At 56.5% G+C, this 23,513-nt stretch overlaps 1 protein-coding gene across 1 annotated transcript in view; it reads right to left on the bottom strand.

Moving 5' to 3' along the window:
- The window catches only part of PSMB7 (proteasome 20S subunit beta 7), a 67,023-nt gene extending 62,463 nt beyond the window's left edge, over positions 1–4,560 (bottom strand). Inside the window, exons 1-4 of the mRNA XM_062207583.1 lie at positions 4,452–4,560; positions 3,988–4,081; positions 3,526–3,623; positions 1,915–2,055 (exon numbers count right to left, since the gene is read on the bottom strand). Of these exons, the coding sequence (XP_062063567.1) occupies positions 1,915–2,055; positions 3,526–3,623; positions 3,988–4,081; positions 4,452–4,513 (395 nt within the window). The 5' untranslated portion in view covers positions 4,514–4,560. The remainder of the gene's footprint in view (positions 1–1,914; positions 2,056–3,525; positions 3,624–3,987; positions 4,082–4,451) is intronic.
- Positions 4,561–23,513: the final 18,953 nt, after the last annotated feature.

Here is a 23,513-nt window from a genome sequence, read left to right as displayed (position 1 = left end):
AAAAAAAAGATAAATAAAATTAAATAAATAAATAAATAAAGGAAGAATTTGTCAAATGCAAAGCAGGTCCCAAAAGGAGATCCCAGTCGTGCAACCCAAAACTAAACACGCAGGCTACTTCCACTGTAATACTGTCTATATACTGTAAGTATACTATATATATATGGGGGGGGGGGGCAGAGACTATAATACTGTCTCTCTCACAAGGCACAAATGAGAAAATGGTCTTCAAATGTGAAAATCCCCAAGTCTTATATAAACATAAAGCAACGACAGGACTAAAGGAAAGAGAGAGAAACCTACTAACATCAACTGTCTGTAGGAGTCAGCAGAGAATAAGGCAAGTTACTGTGCCTCTTTGAGCCTTGATTTGCTCATTTATAAACAGAAGTGGATACTAGCCCTCCTCGCAAAGTTAAAAGGATAAAACTGGATCACGCATAAAGCACTTGAGCACAGGGCCAAAACAAGTATGCAATAAGGGTTGGTTACCATTAATAGCATATCCACTTACAGCTACCTACAAGTATTGCTTTACATTGCTTGTTATTTTGTCCCTAAAAGAGAGAGAAAAGCCAATCATCAGGAGGCAGAAGCTATGGCATAGTGAGTAAAGCCACCGCCTGCTGTGCCAGCATCCCATATGGTTGCCAATTCAAGTCCCGGCTGCTCCACTTCCAATTCAGCCCCCTGCTGATAGCCTGGGAAACAGTGGAAGATGGCCCAAGTGCTTGGGCCCCTGCACCCACATGGGAGACCTGGAAGAAGCTCGTGGCTTCAGATTGGCCCAGCTCTGGCCATTGTGGCCATTTGGGGAGTGAAGCAGTGGGTGGAAAACTTCTCTCTCTCTCTCTCTCTCTCTGCCTCTGCCTCTCAAATAAATTAAAAAAAAAAAAAAATCATTTGGGTTTGTGTTGGGGAGGGGTGAGAGCTCACAAGACAAGCTCAAAGGTTCCTTCATTCCTATTTTCTTACAACGAGCAAAAAAGTTTCTCTTTTCCAGTAATGTCCCTGTGCTTCACAAAATAATTGGTCACATGTAATTCTTATACTGAAGAAAACTAAGCCCCCAAAATTCAAAAGCACTCAAACACCTTATGAAATTAAGGGGCTGGCATGTGGTTTAGCCAGTTAAACCGCCCTTGTGGCCGGCGCCGCGGCTCACTAGGCTAATCCTCCGCCTGCGGTGCTGGCACCCCGGGTTCTAATCCCGGTTGGGGCGCCGAATTCTGTCCCAGTTGCTCCTCTTCCAGTCCAGCTCTCTGCTGTGACCCAGGAAGGCAGTGGAGGATGGTCCAAGTCCTTGGGCCCTGCACCCACATGGGAGACCAGGAGGAAGCACCTGGCTCCTGATCGGAGCAGCGCACCAGCCGTAGCCGCCATTTGAGGGGGTGAACCAACAGAAGGAAGACCTTTGTCTCTCTCTCTCTCTCACTGTCTAACTCTGCCTGTCAAAAATAAATAAATAAACCGCCCTTGTGACACTGGCTTCCTCTAAGAGCGTGGTGGTTTGAGTCCCAGCTGCTCCACTCTGATCCAGCTTTCTGGTAATGCAACTGAGAAAGCAATGGATGATGGCCCAATTGCTTGGGCCCCTGTCACCACTTTGGGAGACTGGGAAGGAATTCCTGGCTTCTGCCTTTGTCCTCGCCCAGCAGCCATTTGGGGACCAAATCGGAAGACAGAAAATCTATCTTTCTCTCTACCTCCCCCTAAACCCTCCATTGCTCTGCCTTCCAAAATAAATTAAAAAAACAAAAAAAACCTTATGAAATTAAAACAGATTTTAATAACGATTGATTTTTGGAATAAAACACTTACTTCTGAATGCTTTTTCCCTAGCTTCCAGGCTTTCCTTGGCTGAAAATCTAACAGATGAAAAGATGCCCGGATGGCCTCCTGCGGGAGCCTCACCTGAAAAGCATTTGCTTCAGCATCCGATTGGCCGTCACAACTCTGGGAAGGCGGCCAGTGGACAGAGAGTGGAGCTCCAAGTTGGAAGAGATGAGCTGAGTTGTCATGTCCGTGTCTGCAGCTGTCCCAGCACCACAACAACTGAAAAACACGATGAGAACGTCACTGACGGTCAACAGCGGAGGCTCAACCACAGCAGTGCTGCCGGCACAGCTTCCACAAAGCTCAGGTACACAGGGAGATGGCTGGGGTAAGTGTGGAGATGCTGGGTAACCGCTCTAAGCAACCTCAGGAGCACGTGGAGAATGTACATCTAATTACATGCAAATACATTCTCTGTGGCCTAAAGGAACACTTCAATCCACTGGATTCTGTGCCTCTAACATTGCTTTGCATTTTGCTAATCCTACAAACGTATACAAGTTACACAAAAGAACGTAACGTGTTAGGCATCTTACAATTTAACATCTGCCAAGTGTTTACTACCAGGTACCAGTCTTACAACAAGCACTGGCAATACAGAATACAGCACAGTTTGGGGCTGGATTTCAAAGCCGAGTCGGGGAGACACAGGCAGACAGAAACTGATACACCACACATGACATCACATCAGCCCAGTTACAATATGCTATGGGAAGACAAGGTCTCCTGGAGGCTGGCCTGCACTTGCTGGCAGAGAGGCAGCAAGGGTGTTTCTAAGCAGAGAGGGTGACACCAGCAGAGTGAAACAGCAGGGAGATGAGGGAAACGAGGACAGGCGGAGCACACTGACAGTCCGGGTGTAACTGCAGCGTGGGTGCAGGCAGCTGACAAGGCCCAAAGGCAAGCTCTTCCTGAGGCTCTGTGAGGCCTTCAGTACCACACTACAAAATTCTGATTTATCCTGACGTAGTGAGGAAATGTGAGGTCTCTTAAAAAAACTTTCTAGAGAAAAGAGACATAATCAGGTACAAGTTTTATTAAAACCCAGTGCGGCAAAAGTGTGAATAAGACCCCTGGAAAACAGACCAAAGGCAGAGAAGGGACGACCTGACCACCACGATGGCCCAGCTGGGAGAGAAGCTGCTGCGCCAAGGCTCAGTGGTGGGAAGAGGAGGGAATGGGGGCAAGAGGCACAGCGCACGGGTGCTGTGGCCCGGCGGGTCAGGCTGCCACCTGCAACACCGCCACCCTAAATGGCCGCTGACCCGAGTCCTGGCTGCTCCATTTCTGATCCAGGTCCCCACGAATTGAATACGCCTGGGAAAGCAGCGAACCATGGCCCAAGCCCCCCGCCCCGCACCCACATGGGAAACTCAGATGCAGTTCCAGGCTCCTGGTTTTGCCCTTGCCCGGCCCTGACCATTGTGGTCATTTGAGGACCGAACCAGTGAATGGAGACCTCTCTCTTTCTCTGTAACTCTGCCTTTCAAATAAACCTTATAAAGAGAAAGACAGCGGGAAGGCAGCTGACAGAGGCTGCAGCGAGGAGAGCACGTGAGAACTAGCTGGGGCAGCAGGTGGCTGGGGATGCCACTTCAGGGAGAGAAGACACGGGCTGAGGAACGGGTTCTGCGGAAAACCACGGGCAGTCCCACGCTACGGCCGACTGCTCAGACCAGCAATACTTACTAAATATTAGGAGATATGAAGTGTATTTTTGAGCAGTTCTTGTCAGCAACCACCATCCCTTCGGTGGCCCTTGTATCTGCTCCAAGAACTATGCCATCCTATCACAAAGGGAAAAGCGTGTTAACGGTTTGACAAACAGAAACCACAGCTCTCTATTCAGTGTCTGTCAAACCCTGCCCCCTCGATCCCAGCCTCCCAGCCAGAATCCCTACCCTAAACACCAGACCACGCTCCCAGAACTCAAAAGAGCCTGCTCTACCGGCTGCGGAGCAGGCGCTGAGAACACGCACGCCCGCTTTCAAATCACGGAAGAACAGAGGGAGACGCGGAAGTATTTCCATCGGCCCCCTCCGCGGGACACCCGCCGCCCTTCCAGACCGAGCCCGCGAGCTGGCGGAGCGCGGCGGCCCGGTGCCCGGCCGCCAGCTCCCGCCCTGCCGCCCCTTTTCCGCCCCGGCTCACCTTGTACACCACGCCCGCGATGGTCGTGCCGGTTTTCCGAGCCTTTGGAAGCTTGTACCCCTTCTTTGCGAAGTCGGCTTCCAAGACAGCATTTCTGAGGGCAAACGAGAGCACAGAGCGTCGCGGACGGGCACCGCGCCGCAAGCACGCGCAAGGCTCCCACCCCCAGCGCTGCCGTCTCGCTTCCCTACACAGAGAGCCCGAGAGAGGGGCCGCGACTCGCCTAAGGCGACGAAGCGGGACGATGTCCAGGCGAGCTGGGAGGCTGGAAGGGCAGACCCAGCCTCCCCGGAGAAACCCAAGCGCAGGCCCCGATTCCCCTGAGTCACACGGGCCAGGCCGCAGGCCGCCGGCCTCGCCATTCACTCCTCTCTCAGACTTCCCGCATCGGGTCGCGGCCCAGCTCCGACCCCGGCACCGCACGGCCACTCCCGCCCCGAACACAGTCCCGCACACGGCCGCACCTGCGACAGTTTTCAAAAGAGAAGCCTCCAACCGGTGGCTCATACACCGACACAGCCGCCATCTTCCCAAGAAAGTACTTCCGGGCCGGGGGCGGGAGCACAGGAAAAGAGAGCAGCACTTCCGGCGCCGCCGGCGCCATAAAACCAAAGGGGCGGGGCAAAGTCCCTACTGGAACGATAGATCTTCGAGCTGCAGGTTCCTAGAGAGGTCAGGCGCGCCTTTGAGCATATCGCCCCAAGTGGCCAGGAGGAGAAACTGCCTCCAACAGAAGGGACAGGACTTGTCCAAGGTAGGGGCACCAGCGACCAGGTCTCGAGTGGTCAGAACAGAACTTTCATTCAGCTCGGAAACTGACACAGCCGAGTCCCAGGCACAGCCTCACCGTCTCCTTGCACTCAACAAGTCCCTTCAACTCGCTGACTCCGCTCCCTCCACTAACAAGTGGGGATCACGCTTACCTCAAAAGGCTGTTGTGAAAACCCAGTGAGCACACTCATCACATACCAGCCATCAAGGAGATGCAAGCGACAACCACAATGACACGCTGCTTCCCACCCAGTAGGATGGCTACAGTCACAAAAGGCAGAAGATCCCAAGTGTCGGTGGGAATTGGAGTCCTCGTGGGTGGCTGGGGGGAATATGTCTGCTCCAGAAATCCATGTGGAGTCCCCCGAAAAGCGCCAGCCTCGTGGATGGGTACCGAGGGGACTGAACACCTGCTCACCAGCTCAACATGCATGTGCACAGCGGCCTGATTGACAACAGCCAAAGTATGGAAACAACCGGCAGGCCCAGCAGCTGCTGAGTGGCCAAACGGGACATGACATGCTCATTCAGTGAGGTGTTACTTAGCCATCAAAGTGGACAAGACCCAGATATGTGCTACAACAGGGAGGCGCCCTGGAGACTTCAGGCCAAGGAGAGGAACCAGCACACCAGGCCGTGTGTTGCGTGACTGCATTTGTAAGTGTGTTGAATCGGCAAATACATTGACATGGACCTATCAGCAGTTCGCTAGGAGCTGGGTTGGGGCAGGGGAGAGGTAAGTGTTTCACAGGTACAGAGTTTTGGGGGTTATTCCTGGAATTTGACTGTGGTAATTATTGCACAACATGATAAATATATAAAAACCATTGCTTGCATGCTTTAAAATGGTTAAAATGATGAATTTTATGTGAAAACTATCTCAGTCTTAAAAAGCTACTGGAGTATTAAACATCGCTTGGGGAAAACACCCATGCTGGCACGTAGCATACTTCCCAGAAGTAGCTGTCACTATCCGCACATTTCATCCTGCCAACAACCCTAAGAGGTCGCTCTGGAATTCATCTCGTAGTATTAAAGGAATCGAAGCCTTCCCGGGACGAAGCAACTTGCACAAGGTAACCTACTCCCTCGACAAGACCCTGAGCCCCTGCTGTGTCAGGCATGGTTCCAGGTGGGACTGAACCAATGAATGAGTGAGTGAATGGCACCCCAAGTGCCTAGAGCCACGCCTTCCCAATGCTGCAGTTCGATAACCAAATGTGTGGCCGGATCCCTCTTCTCCCTTCTCTGGGCCCTGTCTGTGAAATGAAGTCCCCACCCCCACGACCTCACCGTGTGGCCTGGCCACAGATGGGCTCTTGTCAGAAGCCACCAAGGCACAAAGTAGAGTAGGGGTGGAGAGCCCAGCCTGGCTCCACGGTGTCCCTCGAAAAAGGGGCCGTTGGAGACCAACACAAGGAGCCCGCCAAGCCCAGGGCCGCCCACGGTGGTGGTCGCAGCTCTCCGGAGGAGGCCGCTCTGGCCACGCCTTGATGCTGGACTGCGGGAGCATGGGGTGGGGACGACCGTGGAGAAGGGCCCAGCAGAGGCGGCCGGGGCCCAGCAGAGGGCGACCGAGAGCCTCCAGGCGGCCTTGCCCAGGCTGGGCGGCCACCGGCGGAGGACAGCCCGGGGTCCCCGAGCCCCGAGACCCCTACTCAACCTGCCTGGCCAGTGCTACTGCGCCTCTCGCCTTGCAGCCCAAACTGCGTCTCCAGGGCCTGGACGCCGTCCCACTGAACCTGTTAGAAGGGGCGCGGTTTGGACACACATCCTGGAAGTCGCTGCCCGTGCCCTGGATTTGGCCACTGGGCTCTGGATGTCTCAGTGCCCCGGTAACACAGTCCCTGAGGGCCTCGCCGGGCTCAACAGAGGATCTCAGGAACCTCCTAGGCACGCAGGCTGTGTCCGGCACTGGGAAAATGGATAAGCCATTGACAGACCCAGGGCCACCTGGGGCAGCCCCCTGCCAACCAGGCCTCCTGCCGTAGGCGAGGCCGCCAAGCCCCAGAGAGCTGAAGACACTGGCCCCAGGCCACACAGCAGATGACTGGCAGAGTCACGATTCCAGCCACACCTCTCCCAGCCCCAGGCCGGGGTGCTCCACTTCCCACCCAGGACAGCCCTGGCCCAACCTTGACCCAAGCTCCCCGCCCCCACTTCCCCTGGGCTTTTCCAGAACAAACACCAGGCCCCCTCCTCCAGGACGCTCCCTCCTCCGCGGTGGGTAGCCGTGTGACCTTGGCCTGGTCACACCAGATGCCCCTTGGGGTGCCTGCCTTCCACACTGGAGTGCCTGGGGTTAAGTCCAATTCTAGCTTCCTGCTTGTGTGCAGCCCAGGAGGCAATGGATGAAGACTCAAGTACTGAGGTCCCTGCCACCCACATGGGACACCCAGGTTGAGCTCCTGGCTCCTGGCTTGAGCCTCACCCAGCCCCAGAAGATGGAGGATCAATCTCTCTGCCTTTCCAATAAATAAATAAATAAAATACCAAAGAATATGAGAGCATGGTAGTGCACCCCTGCCTCAGTGCATTGACAGAGAGCTTGCACCATGGACACCAAAGCACTTCATTCATTCATTCATTCATTCATGCAGGGGTGCATTCAGTACGTGTCAGGCCCGTCCTGGGGCCAGGCTTAGGGCGAGCTCTGTGCTAGATCACAGCTTGGAAGGGCACTGGTCTGGGGACTGCGTGTCCACTTCACCGGGACACACGCCAGAGCGCAGTCAGGGAAAGGGCCGAGGCAGCAGGTGGGCACCCAGAGGAGGTGGGAGATGAGGGTTCAGCTGTGCGTGGCCGCAGCGTGCAGCACCTCCCGCCCCGTCTACCTGCAAGCTGCCCAGGACCCCGTGTGGGACAAGCCCTAGAGGTGCCCCCACCCCACCCTGTCAGGACACACGCACCCGAAGGAACCCCCCCAACACACACACACACACACACATGCCAACTTGGCCATCTTCCCGTCTCGGGGAAAGCAGCCCATGATGCTCCTGGTTGCTATGGCAACCGGGCCCTTGTTTTTCCTTCTTCATAAATAAGCTATAAATAGACAGGGCCAACCTGAGCGCCTTCCTTTGCATGAATTAGTGCAGCTGCTCCAGGCTCCATGGCCCCTGGCCCAGCACCCAGGCGCTGAGCCTCGCTGCATGGCCTGTAGAGTCCCAGCCCCAGCGGGAGGGGCACAGTGGGGAGCAAATGACAGGGTCTCCACGTGTAGGGTCCACCCCCCACCCTGCTCCTGCTCCTGCTCCACAGGTGCTGTGCGAGGCCTGGGGTGGGTGGAGGACACTGGATTTGTCTGCCTGGCTGACGGTGAGTGGGGGTGCAGAGCCCTCTCCTCTTCCTACCCGAGCCGGTGCAAGCCACAGGAAGTCACGAGAATTGCACGTTGGAACATCCCAGCGCTGGCTCCATCACCCCGGCAGCATTTAGTCACTGGACGCTTTCTCTGTGTGTGTGCCGAGCAGCATTGTTGAGTCCCAGAAGTGCCACGGCCCCGTCCCCTCCTGCCCCTACCCTAAGCTATATCCCCCTGACAGCTGGCGACTCTCTCCCCAGACAGACGAGCTGCCTGGCCCACGGTTCCACAGCTGGTGAGCCACAGGACTTGAAGTTGAACCCAGGCCCATCCTGTCCACGGCTCCTGGTTTCCCTAAATTATTATTTATTTTATTTAGTTTATTTCTTTGAAAGAGAGAGAGAGCATCAGGAAGGGAGAGAGAGAGAGAGAGAGAGAGAGAGAGAGAGAGAGAGATCTCCCATCCTCTGGGTCATTCTGCAATGCCCACAAGAGCAGGGGCTGGGCTGGCTGAAGCCAAGAGCCAGGAACTCCATCTGGGGCTCCCACAGGAGTGGCAGGGACCCAACAACTTGAGCCCTAACCTGCCACCTCCCAGAGTGCACCTGGGCAGGAAGCTGGGATCAGAAACACAGGTGGGACTTGAACCCAGCGCTCCAGTATTGGAAGCAGGTGTCCCCATCAGTGCATTAACTGCTGTGTCAAAAGCCCACCCCAAGGCCCCTGTTCTTAACCCCAGCCTCCCCATTCAGCCTATCTGATTATCTTACTGACCCCCCCCCAGGGAGGGAAGAGCAGGTAGAGCCCCCCAAGTGAGGGAGGGACAGAAGAAGGAGCTGAGGCTCAGAGGACGAGGGCCTGGCCCAGACCCACACTGTGAGGAGGACACAACTGAGGCTTGGGCCCCGAGGGCGGGCTCAGAAAGGGGGCTTGTTTGCCTCGTGGAGGGCCTCTGGGAGACGTGATTACCTGGTAGGTCAAGGCAGGCTTCCTGGAGGAGGTGACGCTGAAGCAGGATCTTGGCAGTGGAGAGAAGGGAAAAAGCATTGCAGACAGACAGGGACAGCTCATTCCAGGCCCCAGGGGGTGCGCAAGAGCAAGGCAGGTGTGTGCGGCCATGAGCTGCAGGGCTGGGAGAGGGGATGCTGCTGAGGTGGGCGGGCCCCCACAGTGCAGGGTCTGCTAGGCTGGCTCAGAAGCTGTGGCATGGGGAGCCTGAGAAGATGCGTAAGCAGGGAGCAACTTCACAGCTCCCGAAAGAATGGGATGCCTGCGGGACAAAGGGAGTTTGAGCAGAGTGTGCCACCCGGCGACAAGGCAGCCCGAGGGCCCCTGAGCCACAGGTGCTTCTCCACCAAGCCTCGCCGTGTCCATCTCTGAAGGGGTCCCTCCCCCACGCCCAGGCGCGGCTGGCTCCGCCACCTTCTTTTCCGCGGTGCAGACCTTCCATGGCTGGGTAAGTACTTATTCATTCATCCATCCATCCAGACGTCCCTTCAACAAACTCTAATCCTGTGTCTGGCACCCACCATGGAGATGCAGCCAGTGAGACAGTGAAAGGATCAGAATGTTCCAAGTGGAGGGGCACCCAGAGGCTCAGGGCAGAGAGAGCAGTCACTGTCCCGTAGGAGGAGAAGTGACAGCAAGTGCTGACTTAGAATGCATTGTGGGCCGGCGCCGAGGCTCAATAGGCTAATCCTCCACCTGCGGCGCCGGCACACCGGGTTCTAGTCCTGGTCAGGGCACTGGATTCTGTCCCGATTGCCCCTCTTCCAGGCCAGCTCTCTGCTGTGGCCCAGGAGTGCAGTGGAGGATGGCCCAGATCCTTGGGCCCTGCACCCCATGGGAGATCAGGAGAAGCACCTGGCTCCTGGCTTCGGATCAGCGCAGCGCGCCGGATGCGGTGGCCATTGGAGGGTGAACCAACGGTAAAGGAAGACCTTTCTCCCTGTCTCTCTCTCACTGTCCACTCTTTATGTCCAAAAAAAAAAAAAAAAAAGAACGCATTGTATTGGATTTTAGAACAGATTAATTGTAAATAAACTCACAAGGTAACTAGGGCTGGGCTAGCCAGGGTCTCAGAGAGGAGAGAAGGGGCCTTCCTGGAGGAGGGAGACATCTGAGCAGACACAGGGAGCGTGAAACAGCAGCTGTTGGCAGCAGCAAATGAGGGGATCTCACAGGGAGGGCGCGCTGCAAACCTGAGTAAGGCCAAGGCCAAGGCCGCAGGGTAGGATGAGCAAAGGATGCAACCACATGCATGCGTCATGAAGATCACTCCAGCTACGGGGGAAGGAGGAGTGGACGGGGGAGGCTGGGGAGAGGAGAACCAGGAGGGGACTCCAGCCTTGGAGAGGGAGGGGGCCTGCACAGGGGAGGCGGCGGCGACACGAGCCAGGGCAGGCTTGAGAGCACAGAGGTCCGATGGGTTGGTGGAAGGTGGGGCGTGAGGAGCTGGGTGTAGGAGGGCTGCACATTGCTCCCGAGGTGTCGGGCGTGGCAGCAGGAGGTCCACAGTCAAGAATTGTGTAGCAGGGTACTGGTGCCAGTGTGGGTGCCGGCATTGAGACGTGGTGGGTTGAGCCGCTGCTTGCAATACCAGCATCCCACATGAGCACGAGCTCAAGTCCTGACTGCCCCACTTCCAGTCCAGCTCTCTGCTGACACACTCGTGAGGGCAGCAGAAAACGCTCCAAGAAAATGCTTGGGTCCCTGCCACTCACGTGGGAGACCGAATGGAGCTCCAGGCTCCTGGCTTCAGCCTGGCCCAGCCCTGGCAGTTGTGGCCATTTGGGGAGTGAATGAGAGATGGAAGATCTCTCTGTGTGTGTGTGTGTCTCTCTCTCTCTCTCTCTCTCTTTCATTGGTTCTCCCTCTCTCTGTCACTCTGCTTTTCAAATAAATAAAATAAATCTTAAAAAGGAATCAGACACTGAATTCTATTGTCCCTGAAGAGTCCCAGCCATTCCCCCACGTACTACGATGCCACTGCCGCCGGCAAGAACTGTTATACGACGCCATGGTACTGTCCAATGCCTAGTCCATGTTCCAATTGTCCTGAATCACCTTTACGACTTTTGTGACCAGGATCCAAGCAGTCACCAGGCCTCTTTGGCCTCCTACAACCGGTGGCAACCCCAGGCTTGAGCCATTGCTCAGGACGAGGCCCCTGAGGGCAGCCCGGGCTGATGGCTCTGTCCCTCGCATGGCTTGGGCAGCAGTGCCCAGTGTGGATGTTCTGCCCTTCTGATGGCCCCAGACAAGGGGGACCCAGACACTGGCGTGTCCCAGAATTAGCGGTGCTAAGCTCCGTCATTTGGAGACCTGGCAGGTCTCCCCATTTGTAAAGGTGCCTTTCTCTTTATCATTAGAAAGCAAGGGGTGAGTTATTCTTCAGGACTGTGGGGGTTCCAGTCCCAACAATGTTGCCCCAAGGGGATAGTAAGTAAATCTTTAAGATTTACTTATTGAAAGACAGAGTGATAGACAGGGAGAGGCAGAGAGAGAGATCTTCCATCCATGTTTCACTCCCCAAGTGACTGCAACAGACAGAGCTGGCCCAGGCCAAGGTAAGGAGCCCAGAGCTTCATCCAGATCTCCCACATGGGGGGCAGGGGCCCCAGCCCTTGGGTCATTTCCCTCTGCTTTCCCAGGTGCATTAGCAGGGAGCTGGGTCTGAGACGCACAGCAGTGCCCTGATTTTTGGATGGCGCTGCAGGCAGCGCCCCCTGCTGACGATTCTTGCCTGCATCAAGTCCAGTGACTGTAAGGTGACAGGTGGCATTTCTGTCACCTCTCTGTAGGGGTGCTCTTTTGTAAGGAGGGCTTCCGTGCCCCTGCTCCCTCTGCCCGCTCTCTTTTTAAAAAAAAAAATTCAAGGTTTTTAAAAACCCTAGGTGTCCTAACCCAGCCTTGTGTTCTGTCAGCTTTGTCTCCAGTGAGCCCCCCCATTCGGGGTCCCCATCAGTTTGTCCTCTTCCCTTCACAATAAGATGCCCCAGGCGGTGGAGGGGAGCCACTTCTGGGACCACATGAACCACAGAAAAGACCCCTGGACGCGGACCCCCGCGAACTAGGAGGAGGCAGCCCGCGCAGCAGTGGGGCCAGGGGACCCCTTCCAGATGACTCCCCAGGAGCTTGGCAGCTGGGGCTTTAGCTCCCCACCTCTGGGGGACAGCGTCTGCTGCTGCCTTGCACTGGCCACGTGGGCAAGGGCGCCACGTCGTGCGGGCACCCTGGTTCCACCTCTCACCACTTGTTCTTGCACAAGGACGGCCAATACCGACAGCACAAAGATGGAGAGAAACTCTATTCTTGTGTGATTTCCCTGAGGAAAGAAAAACAGGAGGGAGCAATGCCCTGATTTGGGGGGAGGGGGAAGGAATGTGTGTGCCTGCGAGGCTGAGCGTGCAGCAAGTGAGTGAGTGGACCATGTGGGTGTGTGTAGGTGTGGGTGTGTGTAGGTGTGAGTTAGTGCAAAAGTGAGTGAGTGGACCATGTGGGTGTGTGTAGGTGTGGGTGTGTGTAGGTGTGAGTGTGTGTAGGTGTGAGTGTGTATAGATGTGAGTGTGTGTAGGTATGGGTGTGTGTAGGTGTGAGTTAGTGCAAGAGTGAGTGAGTGGACCATGTGGGTGTGTGTAGGTGTGATTTAGTGCAAAAGTGTGTGAGTGGACCATGTGGGTGTGTGTAGGTGTGAGTGTGTGTAGGTGTGTGTAGGTGAGTGTGTGTAGGTGTGAGTGTGTATAGGTGTGAGTGTGTGTAGGTATGGGTGTGTGTAGGTGTGAGTTAGTGCAAAAGTGAGTGAGTGGACCATGTGGGTGTGTGTAGGTGTGAGTGTGTGTAGGTGTGAGTGTGTATAGGTGTGAGTGTGTGTAGGTATGGGTGTGTGTAGGTGTGAGTTAGTGCAAAAGTGAGTGAGTGGACCATGTGGGTGTGTGTAGGTGTGGGTGTGTGTAGGTGTGAGTTAGTGCAAAAGTGTGTGAGTAGACCATGTGGGTGTGTGTAGGTGTGAGTGTGTGTAGGTGTGGGTGTGTGTAGGTGAGTGTGTGTAGGTGTGAGTTAGTGTAAAAGTGTGTGAGCGGGCCATGTGGGTGTGTGTAGGTGTGAGTGTATGTAGGTGTGGGTGTGAGTAGGTGTGTGTTAGTGTAAAAGTGTGTGAGTGGATTGAGTGTGTGCAGATGTCTCAGATTCTCCAAGCCTCTGCATCTCTTTTTTTCTTCGAGTTACCTTTAAACTTTTTCAAATTTGTTTTCATTTTATTTGTGAGACAGAGACAGACAGAGAGCTCCCATCATTGGTCCACTCTCCAAATGCCTGCAACAGCTGGAATTGGGCAGACGAAAGCAAGGAGCCAGAAACTCTACCTGGTCTCCCACATGGGTGACAGGGACCCTAGGAGCCATCACCTGCCACCTCCCAGTACATACATCAGCAGGGAGTGGAAGTGGACTAGAAGCCGAGCAGTCAGACGTGGAGGTGGGGCTCTGCAGCCGTGCCCTAACCATCATGCCCCTTACTTTTTGTCCTTGAGGCATGGCTTGCATGCAGATTTTAAAATGCACTGGCTGTCGGGATTCGGCTGGACGAGCTGTAACAGGTGTGGGTCCAGTGCCCTCAGCGCGATACAGAACACTCCCGCCATCCCTTGCGCTCCTTGCAGACATTCCACAGGAAGACACCACTTCCCAGGATCTGGAAACCCCAGAGCTTCCCAGAAGCGGAATCCCGCAGCAGCCATACCTCTTTCCTTCTGGCTGCCAAATAAAATGGTGGTAGGAGTCCCAACAGTGCCACAATTGCCCCCCCCCCAAAACCTGCTGAGGCCCCCGCTGGGGAGAGGGAAGAGGCGGGGCTGGAGCCCTCGGTGCTTCTCTCTGCGAACTCTGGCACCTGAGCTGGTGGCTGAGAAGGGAATCCAGCCCAGGCTCACCATCCCAGGGCAAAACGATCTTTCCAGGCCCGGACAGCCTGGATAGAAGCCCCGCTGGCCTGTCTCCCAGGATGGAGGAGCTTGGCCACTCTGCGTCCCCGGCTGCGGAGCCCCAGGGACCACAGTCCTGTGTGTCCGCCAGCAGTGAGCAGCGAGCAGCCCCAGCCGCCAGCCCGTGGTCCCCGGCCCGCTGTCAATCTGCCTGCTGCCCTGGGTTGTTTACTGCAAGCTGGCCTCCCTGCGAGGGTTCAAAGCGCTGGCCCTGGGCGCGTCTGCGGCGGGAAGCAGGCCGGGCGGTAATTGGCGGCTGGTCGAGCTCAGCGGCCGAGGCTGACCCAGCATCCTCCCGCATAGCTGCCTTTGTGTGGCTCCATGCCGACTGTCTGGGCCTGCGGGGACTTCCTGCCCAACGCCGAGACCGCACCAGGAACAAATTACTCGTTCCCCAAGAAATCTATTAAAAGGTGACAACCGTTTGGGGGACAGGTGGCCAGGGGGCCCCCAGCACTGGAAGCCTGGCTTCTAGTCCCCAGGGCCACCAGCCAACTCCCCACCGAAGTCACCAGCTCTGCTCTGAGGGAGCTGAGCTGCAACTCTGACCCAGAGATGGGGAGAGGCAGCCGCCCTCGAGGGCTATGTGTGGCTCCACGGAGGGGGACAAGGCAGGGTCTGGGGTCTCCCAGACGCAGGTTCCATATGGCACTTCTGCCCTGTGTGACCTTGGGCAAGCCACTTGACTTCTCTGAACCCCACCCCCCAACCCCGTCATGCCCATAAAGGAGCTGCTATGGAGCCCAGCCTTGGGTTGGCAAACAGCAAGTGCCCAGGAAGGGCCAGGCAGGTCGCAGGTGCTCTGTGGGCGTTGCTCCATCAGACACAGGCTCGGCTGCTTTGGTTTTCTGGCCAGGAGAGGAGGGAACTGAGGGTGGCCCATGTGGGGCCACATGCTGTGCAAAGCTGTGAGAGAACCCAGGGCAGGGGTACAGCTGGAGGGGCAGGGATGGGTGCAGGACCTTGCAGCCTCTGCGGCTCCCAGGCTGGGCGAGGCTCTGGGTGAATGGATGGGCACAATCCTGAATCAATGAAGAATAAGATTTGGACAGCCTCACTCTCTGCAGCTACAAAGCCGTGCCTTCCCTGATGACAGGGACTCTGCGGGAGTGATTACGGGGGAGATCAGCCTAGATGACTGAGTGGGTTCAATGTCATTGCCGCGGTCCTTATGTGGAGGCAGAGGATGGAGTCCTTAGGTATGAGTAGAGGCACCTAAACTCTGGGGATCAGCGTGGACATTTGGCCCAGCATGTAAGATGTCCATACCACATATCAGAGTGCCTGCGTTCCACTCCCAGCTTCCTGCTAGTACAAACTCTGGGAGACAGCACCTGATGGCTCAAGTAGTTGGGTCCTTGCCACCCACATGGGAGACCTGGATGGAATTCTCAGCTCCTGCCTTCAGCCTGGCCCAGCCCTGGCAGTTGTGGGCATTTTGGGAATGAGTCAACAGAATGGAGTGTTCGTTCTTTTTTTACTTGTCTTCCTCTCTCTGTCTCGGTTGTCTTTGTCTGACTCTCAAATAAATGTATATGAATGTCACCCACAGGGGCCTGAGCTGTGACCGTCCCACTCAGGCCTGGGAGCTCTTTCACCCAGCAGCCCCACCCGCCACGGGGCTCCTTTTGCTGTGAGATGGGGCTCCTGGGGCAGGGCGGCTCACACCACAGCCTAGACCAGCCTCAGGGTGCTCTCTCGCTTTGATCCCCATGTTCAACTGGTGACCTCCCAAGTCACCCAATGCATCACCTGCAGCAGGTCCCCAGTGCAGGATATGCTGTCTCCAAAGTAGACAGGAGCCCAGCAAGAGGTTTGTCTTAGTCAGAAGGGGCGCAAGGTGCAAGAACTTGTCCTCTACCTCCAAAGAGCTCCCCTGGCCCGGTCTAGACTGGGGGACCCAAACATTTCGTCAATGTGCAGGTCCCCCGGTCCTTGCAGGCTTTCCTCCCCCTGCACAGTCATGCCTGACCTGGGTGCCCAGGGGACTTCCTGCTTCCTCTTCCCGGGTCACACGAACGTGGTGTCATTGACGGAGTGGCCAAGGTTGTGGCAATGTACAGCCTCCACCAGTGCCACTCCCACCATGGTCCACCTGGCTTTTGCAGGGAGCAAAGAAGTAAACTGACCGCAGTGAACGGCAGGGGTGTGTCTGAGTCGAGCATCCTCGGTGCAGACCTGGAGTGCTCGTCCAGAGGCTAAGACGGCTGCAGCATCTCTGAGCGACCTGTCTCGGGAAGCAGCAGCATCCAGACCATTGTCATTGTCATTGACCAAAACGTCATTATGCAGTGCATGGCTGGAGGTGAGTGGTGGTGTCTCACCCAGCAAACCCGCTCCAGGAGCCCAGCTCCCTGAGCCCTCAGACCCACTGGCCAGCCCTTTGCCAAGGCAGCCCCAGTAGCTCCAGCTCAACCACTGTAGGTCATTGCATGTCCAAGCTTCAAGGAGCCATTCCAACAGTGGATCAGGGCTTCCTTCAAGGCACTCAGAGCTTAAATGCTGAGTCACGGCCAAGGTCATCCCTGCCCATCTTGTCCACTACCTGTGCCACAGCCCCTGGTCGAATGACCTCAAGGCTGACCACCACAGGGGTTCTTGAAGTCCCCGTTGGCACAGACCGGCCAGGTTCTGCAATTCTCTCGCAACTTGAGCTCCATCTTCCGGAGTGGATTTCCCCGCGCAGGGAAGGCCATGATTTGCTCTTAGTTATTTTTCGATTGGAGGCAGTGAAGGGCAGCGTGCTGGGTGGAATAACGGCCCTCAGAGAGACCCAGGGATTAGGACCATGGACGTTGCCTAATAAAGGAATTGTGCAGTGTCATTGAGTCTTGAGATGTAGATGGTATCTTTGATGGCCTAGGGTAGCCCTAAATTCATCACAAACGTCCTCGGAAGACAGAGGGAGAGGGAGACTGAGCTACAGAGGAGGAGGAAGGGGTGTGATGGCAGAAGTGGCTGACTCAGAGCCCGGAGGGCCCAGGCAAAATCGGGCTGAGGTTTATCAAGGGTGTCCACCCCGGGTCTCCAGGTTGAGACCTTGACCTCAGCTGTGCCACCTGATCTGCTGTGACGTGGGGTCATCTTTATCATCACAGCCCGGGCCTGACCTTCAATGCCTGAAAAGGCAACTTCCCTTTCCGCACTGCTGTCGAGGCCCTCAGGTTTGCACAGACTCCCCTGAGGTCCTGGCCCTGGTCCAGCTCTTCTCTTTCTTCAAGGGTTCCAAGTCAATTAACAAACAGCAGTCAAGGAGGGTATTTGGCCCAGCAGTTAGGAGGCCTGCGGCCCACGTCAGAGTGCCTGGCTCTCATTCCCGGCTCCCAGCTTCCTGCCAACGCAGACCCGGGGAGACAGCAGTGATGGCGCCAGTGACGGAGTCCCTGCCACCCACCTGGGACACCTGGCTCGAGTTCCTGTAGGGCCCTAGCACAGGGCTATTGTGGGCAAATGGGGAGTGAGCAGAGGTTGAGAGCTGTGTGTGTGTGAGTGTGTGTGTGTATGCCTTTCAAGTAAATAAAATTTTTAAAATAAAAAATAAAATGATGGGGCACGTTGAACATGAACATCATCCCGAGTGAAATGTCACAATACTTTGTATGGCAGTAGTTCTTAATCTGTTCACCAGATATTTCTGGGCCTGTCTTCTGAGCACATGAGCGCTTACGCTTCCTGGCCAGCTGTGGTCGACCAGCTGGGACCGAGAGCAGAGAACAGAAGCGCTGCGTGTCCCCGCAGGGCTGGATCATTTTAGAAAATGTGTTTATTTAGAGAGCCCTCTGGTGGGCTGATTCTCCCTCCAAATGCGGACAATGGCTGGAGCTGGGCCAGGTGAAAGCCAGGAGCCCAGAACTCAATCCAGGTCTTCCATGTGGTCGGCAGGGACCCAAGTACCAGGTGCATTAGCAGGGAGCTGGATCAGAAGCAGAGCAGCCAGGACTCCAGCCAATGCGCCAGTATGGAATGCCGGCATTGCAGAAGGGGGCTTAACCTCTTGTGCCCCAATGCTGGCCCCTGGGTAGAGCATTTAAATGCCGGCGTGAGAAGTGGGCTCCTGGCGCAGCTGTCAAGATGCCTCACCACGAGGCACCCGCATCCCATGTCAGAGTGCCTGGTTCAAGTTCCCGCTCCTCTGTTTCCAATCCAGCTTCCTGTTGACGCACACCCTGAGAGTTAACAGGTGCCAGCTCAATCCCTAGGTCCCTGCCCACCCATGTGGGAGACCAGGTGGAGTTCTGGGCTACTGGCTCAGCTGTGGCTGTTGCAGGCATTTGGGGACTGACCCCCCAAAGATGGAGGTTCTCTTGCTCTCTGCCTTTCAAATAAATACAAATAAATCAGAATGTCTTTAAACCAATCCTGAGTATACCGGAGTACCCACGTGGGCCCAAGGCAATCACACAACCCTTACAGCCAGAAAGGCAGAAGCAGCAGATGGAAGATGTGATGGATGGTGGGGGGGTCATCACTGCCTGGCCCAATTGAGCAGGGAAAAGCGCAGGAGGAGGCCTTGAGTGGCCCCTGCACGAGGGGACCAGGGCCACAGCCACAGGCCAGGAATGCAGCGGTCAGCCTGGGGCTGGGGGTGGGGGAGGTGGGGGAGGTAGGCACAGCCCCGCCCACATGGCACTTTCCCTGGCGCCCCCTGAAGCTAGGGCTCTGGCCACCTCGGGCTGCGCGCAGCATCTGCGGGCATGGGGGCTCCTCAGAGGGCAGCAGGCGCAGGTCCCAGGAGCAGGAGGAGCCGGGTGGGGTCGTCCACGAGGGCCAAGCTGAGAATGGCCTCCCCAGGGCCCTGCACCCAGACTCCCCCCAGCCCCCTCTGCTGAGCTCTGGCCAAGCCTCCACGGCTCCCCGTGCTGTGCCCCCTCCTCCACTTTTACCCCACTACTCCGGGGTCCAGGCAGTCCCCCCCCCCCCCGCCCAGGGCTGGGGAAGGTGAGTGAGATCAGCCTGGCAGGGGTCACACCTTCTCTCCTCATCACTGCACCACCCTCCACCCTCGGAAGACAAAAATCCAGGCTGAAGGCGATGAGCCCTTGTCCAAGGTCAGATATTCTTCCCAAGTGACAGGGACCGAATTCAATGTCTCAGGGGAAGGGGGAGGGGACAGGTGGACGGGATGGCTTCAGGCTCCCCCTCCCCTTTTTAAAATTCCTGCTCCCATCCCCCCCCCCCCCCCGTGAGTCCCCTCATCTCAACTTGGCTTTTGTCCTCCCCACTGCATACCGGGCTGCATCGGGGCGCTGGCTCAGCTGGAAGGAGCACCCCTCTCATCCCGCCCTTCCTCCCTGTTGCCAAAAACCTGGGTGCAACAGCTGGAGCTCTGGCAGACATTATGAGCGATGAGGCGAGACTAGGTGTCTCAGCGAGTCCTGGACTGACCACCATCGGGCTTCTTTTACAATGACGGTGACGATGATGATAAACCTTTGTATGCTTCAGTTACTTCTGTCTGAAGCTTTTTTGTTAGGTGCAGGTGAAATTAACCCTGGGATACTTGGCCATGAGCAACCCCAACTTGACATCTTTTCGGAAGCCTCCGAGTGAGGAGCCTGCTCTTCTTCCTCCATAACAGGTTGTCCAGGGCAGAGCCCTGGGCGGCACCGCCAGGGTCACACACGACTAGAAGAACCACCAGGGCTCCGCCCAGGGCCACTCTGGTGTTGCTATATGTGTTACTTGTTGGCTTACTTGAAGGAGCAGCAGCCAGCGTGGACTCACCTGCGGGGGAGTGGGCGGTGAGGGGAAAGGGGGAGCTGCTAGCTGGACACACAGGAAGTGAGGGTGCCCGCTGAGGCCGGCGCATGGCAAAGCCCAGTTTGCTGGGTACCTCACCCCACTCGGCAGTGTGTCAGTCCCCGGCCACCCCTGCTCCCCCCTCCCTGGGGACCCATGTGTCCCCAGTTCCACTCTCTCCTCGCAGCACCAGCTCGGGACTGGGGAGGCCACAGCTGCGCCTCCAGTCCCAGGTCTCCAATCCCCAGGTCCAGCTGCCGGACACAGGGCAGTCTCTGGACTGTGCCTCTGGACTAAGATGGTCCCTGGAGATAGTAAGCCCAGAAAAAAAAGTAAGCTTTCATTTTTAAACTTTTAGTATTATTTACATTTTGTTTATTTCGTGTTTGTTGTTATAGGGATGGGTTCTCCGTGGGTTTCGTCGCCGTGGGAACATCGTGGCGAGTGCGGTGTGCAATGGGATGACAGCGCCCTCTGCACAGGGAGGCTGCAGACCTGTGCGGCACTCCCAGGACCCAGCACCACAGGCAGTCGGAACACTGGGTGAGTATTTGTGAATCTGAACGCATTGGGACATAGGAAAAGTGCAGTAAGGGGCCGGCGCTGTGGTGTAGCCAAGTAAGCCGCTGCCAGCTGCGACGCTGGCTGGTTCCAGGCCCGGCTACTCCACTTCCGATTCAGCTCCCAGCTTATGGCCTTGGAAAAGCAGCAGAAGATGCCCCAAGTTCTGGGGCCCCTGCCACCCACATGGAGTTTCTGGTTCCTTGTTTTGCCCTGGTCCGGTCCTGGCCATCTCTCTCTCTCTCTCTCTCTCTCCCTCTCTCTCTCTCTCTCTCTGCAACTCTGCCTTTCAAGTAAATAAAATAAAGAAGAAGAAGAAGGAAGACAGAAAAAGAGAGAGAGAAAGGAAGGAAGGAAGGAAGGAAGGAAGGAAGGAAGGAAGGAAGGAAGGAAGGAAGGGAGGAAGGAGTAAAAACAGGTGCTCCTTGCCTGCACCGTCACGACACGGTACATGGTTGTACTACTTGCTCACCAAAATTTAAGCAACACGGAAACACGTACATTTAAAGTGTGAATGGTCAGAAATCTCTCTTGCACAAAGAGAAACAAACGTGACTTCTCACTACAGCTTGGGTGCAGCTGTCACTGCGCTGGCCCCAGCCCTGGCTGCACCGACCGAGCTCCTGAGGACAGGGACAGGTGGGTTTCTCCTCTGTCCCCAGACACCCAGGCATGGGCAGGAGGCAGGCCCAGGACCGGGGAAGACTGGTGCCAGGAAGACCCGCCCCTCTTTGTTGAAACAGAGGGGTCTGCAAAACCCCAAAGCCAGAGCACTGCCTCCCCATGCCTGGACGGGGTGGGAAAGTGGTCAGTCTGGGAGCATGGCTAGAACTCTCTAGAATGTCTGGACATCTGCCAGGCAGAGAAACAGGAAGGACCAGAAGACAGGGCATTCCTGGGCCTCCTGGAATGGCCTGGGAGGAAGGGGTGTGCAGGAGAGAGAGGGGTCTTCAGAGCAGGTGGACTGAGAGAGCCAGGCCATGGGGTGGGGGCTTCACCTGTTCGCTTTTAGGGAACCCAGAGCTCCCTAAGCGTTGCTTGAATGAATGACTTGGTTGATGGCTGAACCAGACAAGAAAGAGGGGAACCTCGCGTGCAGCCCCCGGGGGCGGGACAGCAGCCCCAGAACACACGCATCCCCTGGCCGGGGGGCCCCCCAGCAGCTGCTCCCCTGCCCCAGCCCGGATGCGTCCTCTGCGCTTGATGAAGTGAAAATAAGGCCTCTCGGGGTGACTCACAGGCGTTCAAATTGGATTGGCACGCGGCCGGGAGCAGTTGGTGGCGGGAGCCGGGGGACGGAGAGCAGGTTTTCGCTGGAGGCGACGTGCGCTTTATTTCCCTCTCGGTTGCTGACAAGGAAGCAGCTGTCCTTCCCTGATTGTTTTTACGGCGGCGAGTCACAGCCGCGGCTCCCCAGTGCCCGCCTGCCTGCCAGGGCCAGGTGAGGAGCCCACCGGCCCGGGGCCGCGCTGCCGCGAGCCGCGAGCTCCACCTACCGCCGCCACCGCGCAGGGCCCGGGGCTGTCGGCCCCGAAGGAGGGGTCCCGGAGCGCCCAATACTGAAGAGGGGATCCGGCTGCCTCCTCCCACACACCAGCTCCAGACTTCCCGCTGATGTCGCTTTACTGTGAACAAAGCACTTCCGAACCTGTCCTGGCCCACCCTGGAAGACCCCTCGAGGTGGGCGTGGACGGGTGGCTGGCGGAGGGAAGAGGTTTGCTGAAATCCCACAGTATCGGAGTGGGAGATACGAACCCCGTTTCGCTGACTCTAAATCTCATGCCTCATTCACTGTATTTTTAAAGATTTTATTTATTTATTTGAAAGGCAGAGTTACAGAGAGAGGCAGAGAGAGAGAGAGAGAGGTCTTCCATCTGCTGGTTCACACCCCCCAGATGGGTGCAATGGCTGGAGCTGCGTTGATCTGAAGCCAGGAGCCAGGAGCTTCTTCCAGGTCTCCCACGCAGGTGCAGGGGCCCAAGGACTTGAGCCATCTTCTACTGCTTTCCCAGGCCACAGCAGAGAGCTGGATCGAAAGTGGAGCAGCCAGGACTCAAACTGGCACTTCAAGCCAGGGCGTTAACCCACTGCGCCACAGCGCCGGCCCCTCCACTGTGTTTTAGGTCCTCATCGTGAGCAGTTAGGAATGCCCTCAGTCGCTCTGAATACATGGGGGTCTATTTTCCTCCCATATCATCAAACGGATGGGGGGGTCAGGGTCACCAGGCTCCGAGGTGGCAAGGGCCCAGGGTCTTTCAATCTTGCTACTTCCTCATCCTCTCTCTTTCTCCCTCCCTCTCTGTCACTCTACCTTTCAAGTAAATTAAAAAAAAAAAAAACTTAAGAGAATCATAAATAGCCACAGCTCTATTGTGGCATAATTCACATGCCGTACCCTCCCCAACCCCCCCTAGAGTGTGCAGCTCACACAGCTGGGCAACCTCAGAGCATTCGTACCAGCACCCTGGAAGGAAGCCCTGCATCCACCAGCCTCAGTGATGTTGGCTGAAGCCTGGAGGAAAGACATGGGCAGGTGGACCAGGTGAGGCAGGGCGAGAAGGCTCAGGCCGTGCCACAGGTGGACTGCGTGGTCGGCCACGGCCACAGGTCCCCTTCCCTCCTCTGGTTCTGGGTTACCTCTGAATACGAGTTGGTGTCGATTGAGCACCTGCGTGCCAGGCTCCGGATGTGACTTAGGGATCCTGTGCTGGGGGCATGGGGGAACAGGCTTCTTTTTTCCCACTGGCAAATAGTTCCGCCCCCTGGTGGCCACAGTCAGCAGTGCAGGTGTCAGGTCCATTCCTCTTCCCACTGCGCACCCCCCAGGCCCCCAACATCAGACATAAACCTCGGAGTCCCAGGCATCCCTGGGAGCCAAGCTCTGGCTAGTCTTCCCTGCAGTCCTTCGACACACACAAAGTGCTCCCTGTGTTGAGCTTGGCCCGGTGGCTGGTGGAGGAGGGGTGAGCAGGTCCATAACTAACCAGCTTTTGGAGGGATCAAGGGTTCCTGAACCAGTTCAATGTAGGGAGACAGAGAAGGCACCCTAGGCGCAGGCGGAGACCTGAAAGACGAATAGAAGTGAATCAGAAATGACTGAGAAAGGAGCAGACGGTTAGCTCAGTGCTGAAGACGCCAGTTAAAAAGCCGGGGCCATCCCAGCTCCGGCTC

This window comes from Lepus europaeus, chromosome 12 (assembly GCF_033115175.1).
Source record: "Lepus europaeus isolate LE1 chromosome 12, mLepTim1.pri, whole genome shotgun sequence".
Lineage (NCBI taxonomy): Eukaryota > Metazoa > Chordata > Mammalia > Lagomorpha > Leporidae > Lepus > Lepus europaeus.
This window is presented reverse-complemented; position numbering and strand designations above follow the sequence as displayed.